General features: G+C 36.0%; 1 protein-coding gene across 1 annotated transcript in view; it reads right to left on the bottom strand.

The window, feature by feature from the left end:
- Positions 1-15,113, bottom strand: part of LOC146001338 (hydrocephalus-inducing protein homolog) — a 230,199-nt gene that overhangs the window by 13,377 nt on the left and 201,709 nt on the right. Inside the window, exons 69-75 of the mRNA XM_083138652.1 lie at positions 13,934-14,103; positions 12,840-13,041; positions 6,785-7,075; positions 5,443-5,612; positions 5,145-5,280; positions 3,023-3,165; positions 1,561-1,708 (exon numbers count right to left, since the gene is read on the bottom strand). Coding sequence (XP_082994778.1) covers positions 1,561-1,708; positions 3,023-3,165; positions 5,145-5,280; positions 5,443-5,612; positions 6,785-7,075; positions 12,840-13,041; positions 13,934-14,103 — 1,260 coding nt within the window. The remainder of the gene's footprint in view (positions 1-1,560; positions 1,709-3,022; positions 3,166-5,144; positions 5,281-5,442; positions 5,613-6,784; positions 7,076-12,839; positions 13,042-13,933; positions 14,104-15,113) is intronic.

Below are 15,113 nucleotides of genomic sequence, written 5' to 3'. Positions count from 1 at the left end.
AAGAAATGGTCACTTTAATTAAAACAGCAGAAAAGAGGGACAACAAGTGGCAACCTTTATAACTGTCAACTGAGGCCTGCATTGCAGTTTCTGCAGTAAAAAGGATAAACAGAGTTGTTAATTGTGCCTGGAATTATTAAAGTAGGTAGACTCAGATGGACAGGATATCTAATCCAGATGAGTGCAAGAGCACTTCTTAGAGAACATTACAGAGGAAACAAGAATGACCAAAGCTGGGATGGGCGGATGGAGTTGATGAGGATGTAAGGAGGCTACAGTGTAGAATGTAAAAACTGGAGAATGGTAGCCCAGATCGTGACCAATGGTGACAGATCACCAAGTTGGCTAAGGTTCAGCAATGGATGGCAATGTTCAGAAACATAATTTTTTGCATTGTTCTTTATTCTGTGCTTTAAAGTTATGAATGCAATGTACGTGCAACAGTAGCAATGTTTTATGATGTATCACACACCGCATTTTACTCAGTGAAGATGTTTCCTGCACAGGTGAGCAACACAAGTCCCACGGACAGACACAAGAGTGTGTTCAATGATCAAAAACAAAAGAACTTGGAAAAGATTCTAAGTAATATTGTCCTTATGGAATAATATTGTTTTTGATTTGCATAGAAATAGATTTAGTATATTTTTTTCTTATTCCCTTGCAATAAGAGTCACACCAAGTTTTTCCTTGGTTCTAACTTAAAAACAGTTATTACATATCATTCTACTGTGATGTATGGGTACAGTATGTCCAGGAGCATTTTTTGAAAATTAAAAAATTTGAAAATTTTAAATACACGTTTAGCATTTTTATGAAATGATTATACAAGTATACACTATAGCAGCTTTATGATATATATTTGCAGCATTATATAGAATAAGTAACAATAAAGAGTCAAAAGAGTTTTGATGTAGAACAGAGCACACATTTGGACAAAATTGATGATCTTTGTTATAAATTCTTTACATGCTTGGGGAAATTGCTGCTTGCACACAAATGTTCAAAAGAAGAGTGAAAAACAATATTTAATAACATTTGCATTACATCATGTGGGTGGGATACCAAAATCAATGCAGGAGTGCCAGATTACTTTCTGACCCAACCTACAGCTATGATGTCATGTCATGTGTCAACAACATAATGAAAACAGACTATAGGTATAGACATGTACCTGAATGACGACAAACATGCAGTTCAACAGTACAACATGATAGCTTCCAATAGCAGCTTCTACCTAGCATTTGTTTTAAATTTTAACCCAACATTTTTATCTTTCCAAACAGTATTTAATCTTCTTTGTGTGTTGCAGTTGGCGATTTCTTTCCACCCCTCAATAAATATGGAGGTTGGTCCAGAAATGTTGACAATATTATCCAGGTCTGCGTTAATAAAGCCTATTTTCATTAAATACAGTCTTGAATAATTAAAAACACCTTGATCTGTTTTATTAATGATTTACAATGTAATTGTATAAGCACATGAAAAATTTATTTTTTAAATTCCACAACATTTGTATATAATTTAAGCAAGACACCCATATGTAAACCTAGCACTTACCATGTGTTTGGACACATCTGAGGTCATTTTCAGAGGACTGTATGTAACTTCATATGGTTTATTAGAAACCGGTTCTATAACGAGTGTATCAGGTCCAGAGAAATATTCTCCTGCTACAGTTGGGCGTAAATTCCACATCTGGTATGTTCTGGAACAAAAGAGTATTTTTCAACTCAACATGTGAATTTCCTACTGTACCAGCACCTTTCTGTCAATAATATTAACCAAGTCATATAGGATCTTAGCAAGAGATGTCAGATATTTCAGAATTTTCATCCATTGAGATGCTTCTGCTCTTATTTTTCTAGTAAAAATACTATGTTGTCATACTAAATATGCTACACAGCAGCATATTATAAATTACCCAACAGAACAGGTATATGAATATGGCCAAATATACACTTCTTCCCAGGACAGTTTTAAGGAAACCAATCTGCTGTAAAGAGTAAAAATTTATTTTGTAGAGAAGCATGTGCATTCGAGATAAAATTTCTATCTTTTGTGTGACAAATGCTGAAGAGGTTGGGGGAGTTGCTGTTTGCATGATGTTGGCATGGAGATTTGATACGATTTATGTTAATTAGCATTGCTTATTTATGACAATCATGATGAGTGAAGATATGAGGAAATTGATCAAGGGACACAAACAGGACAGGACAGGATTTGAACCCAGGACCTCTGACATCATAGCATGCTGTGCTAACCACTCCACCACTGAAGTCGGCTGTTGCCGTGGAGAGCAAACAAGGAAAAAAACAATATTTGTATCTGTCAACCTTGACCGAGACTGCCACATACCTGGAGGTGAGGTTCACGAAGAAGAAGATGTATCTGTCAAATAAAGGTTAGGAATGGATACGGGTCAATTGGGTGTTGCATTTTATTCTCTTCCCAAGCAATGAATTCTTTAACTAAGGCTCTGGGTTGTATTTTGTGTTCACCATATTTATCCACACTGGATGATGAGAGATTAACTAATAATTAGGAACAATTTATTGAAGATAAAATTCAAGATTGTCTTACCTGTCAGATAGTAGAAGACAAAACACAGCACACACATGGAAATAACGCTACAGAAGTTCCAGTATTTTGCAGGATTTGCCAAGGATAAAACATAATTAAAAAGAAGGTACTATCCTCACCTGTTTAACTCCATTTTTTCTTTACAAAGGCAGCGAAACATCAGAACTTTTACAAGTTTGATTTTTATGTATGCTATGTTTTATCTTGTTTTCCTGCTTTCTAACAGGTAAGACAAACACATTCTGCTCACCCAGTGGTGTTAGAAGGTATTTATGTGCATAAAATTAAAGTAATTTAAACTTCTTTGTTGTTACAAAACTTTTCAACTGGACACATGACCTGATTTATGAAAAACAATAACAATATTATTTATTGTTTCATAATAACAATTGTTTTTTGAAGCAGCAGTCAGTAATGTAATGATTGTCAATTACAGTACCTGTTTGCTATCATGAGTGACTTCTTCTCCATTTGTCTCACAGTGGTAGCAAATGCAACTGTTTCCTTTGGATGTGGTAGAGGCATGGATGCACCCGTCAGGATCAACGGCAGTGTTTCGTAATTCTCTATCTCACACTGAATCTATGAAAAAATATATTCTATTAGAACACTGACTAAATAACAGAACAATTACTTGTTAAGAATATTCACTAAAAAATTTTCTATGAATAAAAAAAAAAGAGTAAAGAATTTGCTGCAATCCATAAATTTTATGAAAAAGAGGTGCATTGCACCATGTCGTGGGGGTGCAGAGGTAGGACATTGCACATTCTTGATCTTGGACATAATGGAGGTGATGTGGTTCAGCACCACATTCCAGCTACCTTCTCCCTCAAAGGAGTCCTACCTGTTTATGCATGGACAATATTATGAAAATTCACACCCTACCAACCGGACCACCATGGATCAAAATATATGAAGACTTACTCATGTATAATGCACACTTTTTTCCAAAATTTTTGTCCCCAAAAACTGTGGTGCATATTATGCACACAATAATTCAGACAGCCAACATGAAACCGTACAGGGTCATTCCACAATTTTGTGACACTTGCATCGATTTTTCATGTTTACAAGACCCTATCATGTTTAACATCGTTGTAAAGCTTAAATTCTGCAGTTTCTGAATATGGCAACAGTAGTCCATTCAAGATAGTGACACTAATATGCAATGGGGTTGAAATAAGCTCATCACAATATGAGGAACGTTCTGATTTTTATGGTACTTTGGATGAAAGAAAAGATAAGGAAAAAGAAATAATGATTAAAATGTATTACTGGCCAAATAATATTATATATATGTAATGTGTAAATGCCTTAATGGAAGATATCTTGTGCTGCTAACTGCTAGTTTGAGGGTCCTGAATGTGCCTTGTATAAATGTTATGTTAATCACGGGAAAAGTATATATCTTGAAGTTTTTTTTTTTAGAAAAAGTAAAGATGGAATGAGCAAAAACACGAATAAAACTTTAAAGGCAATTTTCCATGATTTTTCACTTTGTAATGTAATGTTATTTGACACCAAGAAAAGCAGTGCCATTCTGGCAGAATTCGAGCATGCACCTCTCATCGCATGAGATGAGAGAGAATCTGTGCATTTGATGGGTGAAAAATAATAGAAAATAATTTCCTGGGCACTGCAAATCCATAAGGTAATTTTGATCTTGCTTTCTACTATTACAGAATAAGTAAGGTGGTTAAAGAATGAAGTCTTTGAGATGCTAAACACAATGGAGGGAGGGGGAGGAGGTGGTGTGGGTTGGGTTGGTGACTTATTGTTTACACAGAAAGATATTCTCCTCTTGGTCCACATAGCAACAGGTGACATGTCATTCACTCTTGATCGTCATAGCAACAGACTTATGACCTATAACTAGGGAAGCCATTTCTTGAACCTAGACTGTACTGCACATTATCTACGACATATAATTGTTTGTCACTTCCCCCCCGCCCCCATCATAAACCATGATGCGTATTACACACATACATGCATTATACATGCGTAAATACGGTATTCCTAATTTTTTTGATGTAACGTTTCAAGAAAAAAAAAAACTCCTTTCATCAGACATTTATTTTTAGTTTGATAAATGTTACAGTTATAACAATAGAATAAATTTAACAAAACCAAAAGGAAGCAGATATACAATGAATCTTGTCAATAATGTTACATTGTTGGAACATAACAACTTAACTGTGAAACCAGCAATTTGTTTATTATTATTATTATTATTATTATTATTATTACATTCACAACAAGGGTCATCGTATAACTGCTTCTTTTTGTTTTTTCCTAATTTATCCCATTGTTATAACTGTAATATTAATTAATCTAAAAATAAATGTCTAATGAAGGGAGTGTGTTTTTTCCTGAAACGTTACATCAAAAATTGTAAAACTACACGACAAATAATTCTATAATGGAATCAATATGTACATTATAAAAAAAATCACAAAGGTAATAACATTTTAGTTTTTGCATTTAACATTAATGCTATTACTTTCAAGAGTGGGATATAAATGCATGAACTTTAATTTTGTTATAATAATATTACTTACTTCACATCTAAGGGTATCTATAACTTTCTCTGGTGTGAATTTTACTGTGAAGATGACAGTTGTTCCAGGTGAACAATATCCTTCAGTTGGAAAAATTTGGAAGAACTTGTGCAAATTCTTGGTCTTCCAGTAAAATCTGTGAAGAGATAGAGAGAAAAAATTGCACTGACTAAATATTTCTAGACTTGTCAAGATAAGACAATCAACCTTATACAATTTATTGTTTCATAGAGCTCTGACTTCTTATACGTCCTCTTTCATTACTAACAATAAAACTTCGTAAAAATGTGAGACTTACTTTGCACCTACGTCTCCAGTGTTTGTGAGTGTTAATGGAATTGAAGAGGAGCAATTCACAATTACAATTCCAAATGGTATATAGTTTCTCTCCATGACAAACTCCATTGCAAGACAGCTTCCTTTCACAATGAAGAAAGGAATAATCTCTTCCCATGTCTGCATCACAATCTGAAATAAGCCAGTAGAAAACAATGAAGCAACATGCACATCATAAACTTAAAATAGGGCTCAGCCGACACTGATACCAGTGGTATTAGTATCGGAAAGTATCAGCTGGAATTTAATCAACGATATCACTGAAATTAGGAATATTTTGAAGTAAAACTCTATTAGATTGCTATAATAAAGATGCAATGGAAAATTTATGTATTAGAATTTATAAATATTCTTAACTACATTGAATTATTAAGATTTTCAAATATTTGTATCGGTCATGGTTGGCATAGTGGTAACATCATTGCCTTGTAATCAAGGGGTCCAGTATTCAATATCCAGTGGAGATAGATAATGGTTCAGATAACACTTTAAACTGTAGGTCCAGTCTCGATTAGCCTTTCTGTGTATAACAAAACTCAAAGTGGTATTGGCTCAACCCTACTTAAAAGAGTTTCCTACAACTGTATACATTGATTAACTTCAAAATTAAAGAATTAATTAAGAATGAACTAATATAAAATAATTTGCCGATACCAATGAAGTAGCAATTTAAAATTTACCAACATTGATAACCATATTCTAATGGTCCAATACAAAATGCACCGTAGTTATTATACTTAGGATGGAGCCATACTTGGACATTATCTATTGCCCAGTTTATGTTTACCATTTGCCTACTCCAACATCCTTGTCTTCAGGTTAACAGTTTTGCTCCTTTTGCCAATGGTAGGAATTTTTCCACCTATTCAAGCAGCTCCGGCACCCACCCAGCATCGTATAAAGTGGGTACCTAGAGGAAACTCTGGGGGGTAAAGGTGGCCAGGAGCATGGTATTGATCACATCACCCCCACCTTCAGCCATGATCAAGAAAGTGTGGGGCCCTAACTCCACACCCCCTATATGCCTTCATGCTGTGGTGCAAAGCACAGGAGAGCACTTTGCTTTTTTACTTTAAGTGCTCAGTGTCTTTTTTCCTATCCCATTTTGAAACTAATAAACTGACTTACCCACATTGTGTTATACAATGCATGTAAAAAAAATAACAATGACAAATTTCAATCCAAATTACAAATGCAGAAGAATTATAGTGGCCAAAACTTGAAATCGAGATTCTACTGTTGTTTTTCTCCCATTAACAGTATTGCTAAAAACTATATAAAGTGAACATAATCTTAATAGCTACCTTTTTACTGAATTCCTTCATACAGGCTTCAGGAGCAAAAGTAACATTAACATTAACTCGTCCATTAGGCTTCAAAGAAACTTCTCCACTTGGAGTGACTACCAGACTCCCCACTTCCTTACTCACATCTTCATTCTCCACAGAACCGGGCAGAATGACGTCCAACAAACCAAACTTCACCTTCAGATTAGTCTTACTTTTATTTATCACAGGCACAATTTTAGTAGCAACACTGCCTGCTCTTAGTCCTCCAAAATTGATGATTTTCTGTTTTGGGTTCTCCAGTACAACCTACAATCAATGAATAAATAATACAAAGAATTAACTAATCTTCAGCAAAAACAACTTATATTACTAACAGGATTCCCACCTGAGGAGAGAAGCAAATTTCATGACTTCTTCCAGGTTTTTCAAGTATTTTTAAATATACCGGTATATCCAGTTAAGCTTATGACTTGGCACACACAGGGAATATATACTACATAGCTGACAGGTTCAACCAGAACTCAAACCAGGGTCTCTGGTATACCACGCCATTGTTCTACCAACTGAGTTTCGAAACCAGCCCTGACCTTTTTACTTTCACTGTTTTACCTGTATGAAGTTGTCTCCGTCAGTGATGCTGCAAAAAAAAAGAAAACAAAATTGCCTTTGAAAAATTGATTACATTGTCAGTGCCTAGTATTCTCCAGCATGGAACTGTATATTATCTGATCATTTGACACACACAGAGATGTACCAAATACAAATTTAAACCAAAAATGTAGGCCTGACCACAACTGGAAACCAGGCAACAGATCCTGCTGTAGTCTCACTAACATAGGCAACTCCACATCAGTAAAACAGAGAAAGTGAAAAATCAAGTGAAATAAGTAGCTTAGTTAGTAGAGCAATGGCATAGTATGCCACAGACCTGAGTTTGTCCTAATTGAATCTGCATTTTCACTTAAATTTCTGCATATTTCCAGACTGTTTTGTAATGCTGGTGAATTCTAATTAGGGATGGGACCGATTAATCGGCACTATCAGTATTGGCAGATATAGGCATATAGGTAAAATTACCAATTATTTTACCGATCCGATATATCGATAAATATCTGATAATTTAGTGCAAAATTCTGCCATTTTGTTGTAATTTTTATGGATAATCTCTACGTGCTACTTTCTAAAAAAGTAAATGTCTAAATATGCAATTTCTTTTTCAGTACAGTCACCTTGAAACACACATTTATTAGGGAGGTCAATAAACCTTTCACTTTCTTCAAGGACCATTTCTAATTTTATATCAGATCCATAGAATATTGGTATTGGTAAATTTTATTAAGGTACTCACGTTTTCCATGAAGCTGTTTTACACTATTTTCTATTAATTTCGGTAGCCACTGCCACCATCCTCGTTGGAATTTGTTGTGTTGTTGCTTGGCACGTTTTTTTTTTGTTTTGTTTTTTCATAAATTGCCGTTAGGTGTGCTGCTGTCGCCTGTATGTCTGTGTATATGTCATCTGCTGTTCACCGGTTTTAACTGCTGCAGTAACGGAAGCCAGGCGTGGTGTGCCTGACCACTATCTATGTTCAGTTCATGGTTGTAGTGCATGATGGCATGTGTTTCCTTGATTTTTGTGTCTATGAGAGTGTGTGCTTTGTATTTGACATGTACTTTCTCAATTTTATGGTTGTGGAATTTGATATGCTTGGCAAGTTTGGTGGTGGGTTGGGCAGTTTTTGCATTTGATAGGTGCTGCTGAATTCTCTCACTGATGGGCCTGATGGATCTGCCGATGTAATGAGCCTTGCACTCGCATTCAGCATCATAGACACCTAGATTGTTGAGGCGGGAGAGGAAGTACTGTTTGTTTGTTTAGTTGGTCAGCTATTTTGGAGGTTGGTTTGTGTGCTATTTGTATGTTGTATGGGCGGAGGGCTTTGGTAAAGCGGTTGGATGTGGTAGGATGGTAAGGAAAGGCAAACCACTTGGTTTTGTTACTGGGATCTGGTTGTGATGGTGGAGCGGGTTGTGTTGATGGGGCAGGTTGTCGGACTTGGATTTCAGTTTTGCTGCACAATGTGGAGAGTTGACATGCAGTATATCCATGTTTTAGTGCCAGTTCTGTGATGGTTGCTATCTTGTTCCCCAGGTATATATTGGTACTTTATCGGTATCGACCAAAATTTCATATCGGCCCATCCTTAATTCTAATTAATAAGTGCTAAGTTACGTAATGTTCAAATGATTAAAATTTAATTGATTGATTGAAATCAAATTGAATTCAACACTGTGGAAAATAAAATAAACAAAAATAAAATACCATTTTTTTTTACATGATCCCTCAACAATAAACCATCAGGTTGGAGGGAAAGGTTTAACATATCACCCACAATAACCTTGCTGAATTCCCTGCCCCCTTTCTCTTTGTTTAATTTTACCACTCACCACAGATTTATTTCCAGATAACCCTCATAATTGTAATTCATACAAGTATTTTTTCTCCTACACCAGTGGCGACTCGTGGCTTTTTTGAAGTGTAGGAAGAAGTTATGGTAAACTGAGGGAGGTTTGAAAAATGCTTTCAATTACTGTCGCACAAATCGATCGTACTATACTTTGCATTTAGAATGTTACCTGCAGACCCACGCACAAGGTAGGGCAAGTGGCCCCTGCATTCTTGAACTATGAAATTTTTTGTGAACCTATAAAAAAACAACGAAAATACATTTTACGATATTTCAGATTTTGCAAGAATTTCGATTTTGTCCCCTCTCCCTGTCGTGCAGATTGAGGATAATAAAAAGTGTTGCTTAAAATCTGAAATTATGATAAATGCTTCTAAATTGTGCTAGGATTTATTACACTGGGGAACAAAAAAAATATTTTATTTTGCAGCATAAAGTTTAATAAAAGTTTCAGCACACAAAACAGCTGTGATTGCCAATTGTATGATTGGTTCAATTGAATTGACTCCAGTTATGAAAATAAACACACCATGGAAAATGTAGGAGGTAAAATTACTCTACGCTTTTCTCGGTAATATCAAAATTTGATAATGGTCTGAAATTCTCATTAAGAAACTTATTTATTTATTTGTACATTGTTGCTAGGCAACTTATGAAGCATTGCTAGGTAATATATCGGACACTCAACAAAGCTTAAGGAAGAATACCATAACATAAAAATGGTTTTAGAAAAAAAATTGAATATGCTGAACATAAGTGGCTCGTGTGTGTGGATTTGAAGATGGTGAATTTTTTACTAGGACAGCAAAGTGGGTACACAAAGTATCCCTGTATCCTATGTTTGTGGGATAGTCGTGCTAAAGAAAAGCATTGGACGATAAAAGTATGGCCTCCCAGGGAAAATATTAGTGGGAAAAGCTAATATCATTCATGAACCGCTGATAGATAGGGACAAAATCATCCTTCTGCCACTGCATATTAAACTTGGGTTGATAAAACAGTTTGTCAAGGCCTTACATACAAGTGGTGATTGTTTCAAATATATATGCCACACTTTTCCAGGACTAAGTATTGAAAAATTGAAGGCAGGAATCTTTGACGGACCATCACAAATTCGTACCCTTATAAATGATGCCAATTTTACAACTTACATGTCTTACATCGAATCTGAGGCCTGGCTGAGATTTGTGTCCATCTTCAAAAACTTTTTGGGGAATCACAGAGCAGAAAAGTACCCCGATATAGTTGGAAATATGTTGAAAAATTTTGAGAAATTGGGAGCTAATATGAGTGTGAAGATACATTTTCTACATAGCCACATTCCCTGAGAACCTTGGTGATTTTAATGAATAACGGGGAGAAAGGTTCCATCAGGATATAAGGATAATGGAAGAAAGGTACCAGGGACGGTGGGATCGCCACATGATGGCCGACCACTCTTGGAGCTTACAGAGGGATTGTCCTAAAAAGCAATACAGCAGGAAATCGTATAGAAAACATTTCACATAGTTTGTTACTTCATTGTGTACATATTTTCTTAATTATTATGATCGTAGGCCTATAAAAATTTATTTTTATAATAACGATTGTAATCACAAAAAGAAATATTAAATTGTTGTTGGAAGTTCGTTTATATGTATGTCTTATGTTTCCGCCATTTTGGTTTAGTTGCATTTATTTCATAAATTAGAGCCAATTCAGGAAATATATTATTATATCATTATTCAGCAGCATGAAATTACCCTAAATTAGCTCTCAAACACTGTGCCGCAATTTCACTGTTCCCCAGTGTTATTAATTACTTTTTTCTGATAACTACACTTCTACCGTGCGTCCATTTCGATCTGCAGCCGAGAGATCGGGAGAAACGTGGCGGGCGGCGCTGACGGAGGTGCCGACATTTGCAGCCTGTAATGCCCGCATATTTTTATGGACATATGCAGACATTTATATAAATATTGCAAAACTAGCACTAACCTGTGTTATAAGAGTTGTTCAAAGTGATGCCCACCTACACGCCTGGGAATTTCTGTACAAATTGCCTACACACGTCTCGACACGAGTCTGTTTTCACGTAAGTGTCATACATAAAAATTCTTTGTTCTAACGTGAACCTTCTGGCTGGCATTCCAATCGTCTGACTGACACAACACACATACACACTGCAATAACACAAACAAGTAACGGCAAGTAACCAAGAATAACACTCTTACGCACAGTACGAAATTAACACGCTCTTGGTTTACATCTGCCTGCCACTATATTCACAGCTCTGTAGTCGCGAAGGAACAAAAAACTTGAGCTAGGAGATTTCGGATTGCAAGGAAGCTCACGAACACCATTAGCTTTTAACGGTTCGTCTGCAGCGTAATCTTGATACAGTGTTGCACATTCGAAACCTCCAAACGATCCCCATCGACACAAAACTCTTTCAAGGATATAAACTTAAGCAGGATGTTACTGGTCAAAACTATGATTAAAATGTTTTACAGAGTATTATCTGTGGCTCTTAATATAATTTCTAAAGTGTATTTATTTGTGTATATAAGGGTGGAACTTGGAAGAATTACAGAAGAACTTTTGCATGTTATAACACAGGTTAGTGCTCGTTTTGCAAGATGTCCACAAAAATAAGCGGGCATTACAGGCCTCAAATGTCGGCATCTCCGTCAGCGCCGCCCGCCACGTTTCTCCCGATCTCTCGGCTGCAGATCGAAATGGACGCACTGTATTATGCATATATTTTTCGAGTTCTGAACTTGCATTACTTATTATTCACTACACAAAATTGTGAAGAATGGCTCAACAAACGAGATGGGTTGAGCATAGAACTTGAAACTGTTTGAGGGAATGGTTTGTTTACCGCCAACCTTCTATAGATGTACTGCAGTAAAATCTCCTCGGGAACAAAATCAACAGGATAAAGAAAAGATAGAGGATGATGGATCGTCGCATGGTTGTAAAAAAAGCATGTCGCTGTGTGTGCCTACTCCCTTTTATTTGAAACAAGTCTGCTGGTGAAGTATAAATAAGATTTGAACATAATTTTATTTCAATTTCCTGAAAACCTATTCCTTTGAATTCGATTTCCCTCTCCCAGGGACTCGCATTTGCAGATTATACTAAATTTGACCATTATGCCAAAAGCAGGATGCTAGGGGCCAATGAAGATCAAACTGTGCTATGTTTAGTACCATTTTAATGGGGTTGGCACTACTGATGTAGGAACCCCTTGATGATTCCTCGCTGCATGCTTTAAAACTGCAACCATCCCCCTGCCCCTTTTACACTCCTCACCCATCTGTTTGTAGTGATACCAGCGAGGTTCCTCAGGCGGGGCATGAAGCGTGTGTGTCCATCATCTTTTGGCTGCGGCTGGAAGGAGCACCACCAGTCAACTCTTGAGAGTAGCTAACCTATCAATTGTACGTACCTTGAGCTCATAATCTTATAACGTGCACTATTATTAAACTCCTAAAAAGTAGAGAAATGGAAGCAAGTATAAATGAACTGTAGAAGTTCCTCACTTCCTACATGGAGGAATTGCCCCTGTCCTACACAAAGCTAATGTAATCTTACTGATAAGATTGAGTATTAATTTACCTTCATGGATACCCCTTCGCCATATAAATGGATCTTTTTCTCACTTGTGCCATTAACGACAAATGTAAGTTCTTTTTCATCAGGAACTTTCTGCTTTGGAATGAAAGCAATACGAACCACCAGCTGACTGTTAGATGGAATGATACCATTTGCAAAATTTACTTTGAAACTTGACACTTCTCCAGAATCGAGGTATTCCAACCTAAATAAAGTAAAATAAATCATCCACTATTAATTTATTTTTTAAATTTTATTTTATTTGCTTTATTTTACTTCACTTTTTGTGCCACTTTTGGCTAATTTGCAAAGATGGGGATGAGTAATAATATGTTGAAATTGATGAATGGACACTCAATGCCCAGGCCAGTATTTGAACCCAGGACCCCTCACATCATAGCATGATGTGATGACCACTCCATTATGGGGGCCGGCTATTCACTATTAAGCTATTAAATAAACTTTCATACACATAAACAGTATCAGTATCAGCTAAACCATAACTCCACTACCAGGTACAATAATTGCCATGACTTAAATTCTTAAATATCCACATCCAACAATAAGCTGTGACTGTTCTATCTTACAGCACAAATTTATTTTACTTACTATGTTCATTTGTAAATGTAAAATTATAATTATTATCAATTTTAACTTCAAATGTTAATGTTCAAGTTGTTGTTTAATAAAGTTTGTTTTCTAATTATGTTAAATTGTACAACATTAATATGTTTGGCAACATTGTCATTGCTATGGTAACAGAGAAAACAGTCATGGAATATTCTTGTAACAGTTGTGAAGCTTTGGAAAAAAAAGTTTATATCAAAAAGTGATTTGCTGCATTTGCATTTATGCTAATATTCAGGTAATTTAGATATGTAATCAGCCCACAGAAGTTTGGCTTTGCCTTCGCAAATTGTGAAAGATATTTTTAATTTAATAACAGTACACGAATAATTAATCATCGACGGCAACAGCACAAAGCACTAGACACAGCACGAACATTATTTTCAACCTCCTTTGCAGTTAATTTAAGAATATAATTAAATCAATAGTGAAAAACCAATTAAAAAATTCAAATTTTCAGTAATACTTACATTGTTGGTTCATCAGAATAATTGTTCACAATCAAGTCAACAGTATTGTATTCAAAGTCTGAAGTCTGTACAATGCAAGGTCCAAAATCATAACTTGTAAATGAGAAGACACATAGAGGGGTACTTCCTGTTCCATTCACGTGGATCCTGTATGTAGGTCCTCGGTTTATCTGAAACAAGACAGAGGACCAGCAATTAATTAAGGTAATGATAGCAATCATTATCTTATGAAAGTTAATTTTATTTCGAGCATAGTTTAATGTGGCTGAAGTTAATACACGAAATATTGTTTCTCTGAGCACTTGAACATGGGTTTGGCAAGGTTTCAGAAAATCATATTCTCCTTTTGTCTTGCTGAAACCACAGAAGTGGGTGAATATTTCTACTATCATTAAATGAAGATCTGGTGAAGAAAGGATGTGGTCTGGTTTCATCAAATAGAAATCTGGCAAAAAGCACGATGAGATATCCTGAAATATTTCCAAATGAACATTTGGGTGTATGCAGTAACTGCATTCAATGAAAGAAGTTACATAATGAAACACCCATGCAGGTGGTTCCATTTATGGAGGCCAGTGAGTGCTCCATGCACTGCAAGTTTCTGCCTGCACCAGAGTATGAAAGGAGGAGCCACGCGAATTGAGATATAAAAATTACTGCAGGCGAAGACACCTTTCTTTTCACAGAACCAATTCCTGTTTCTTCTGTGATGATTTCAATGCTACACTGTTACTCACGAATCAGGTGACAAGAGGTTTTGCACTTCATGAACGTGACCAATGAAGCCTATTGCCTTGCTCACTCTCTTCTTTATGACTTTCCTACGATGCTACAGTACTGCTGCTTGTTCTACAGGCCACACATAGTCTCCATCATCAATTTTGTTGGCTCACACCGCCTATTTTTTAGCAATTTCTAGCCAAAGGTGCCGAGTTGTGATATTATTATGAGACATGGAGCATGTTCGAAGCATCGGATTGCGCTGGAAGCTTGATATAGGGACCATGGGGAAGCATATACTGATGAAAAAAATTAGTTCAAATTTTCACCACCAGGTTGAAAAGTGGCACTGAAATCTGCTGCACAGTGAACATCATCACGGGAAACACTGTCTTATGCTTCCAAAGGGTCGTTCACATTGCACATATTGAACACTGCTGTACAGACATAAACTCAAATT

Source organism: Lepisma saccharinum, chromosome 17 (assembly GCF_977018435.1).
Source record: "Lepisma saccharinum chromosome 17, izLepSacc3.1, whole genome shotgun sequence".
NCBI lineage: Eukaryota > Metazoa > Arthropoda > Insecta > Zygentoma > Lepismatidae > Lepisma > Lepisma saccharinum.
The sequence above is the reverse complement of the archived record's forward strand: the minus strand, read 5'-3'. Positions and strand labels throughout refer to the sequence as shown.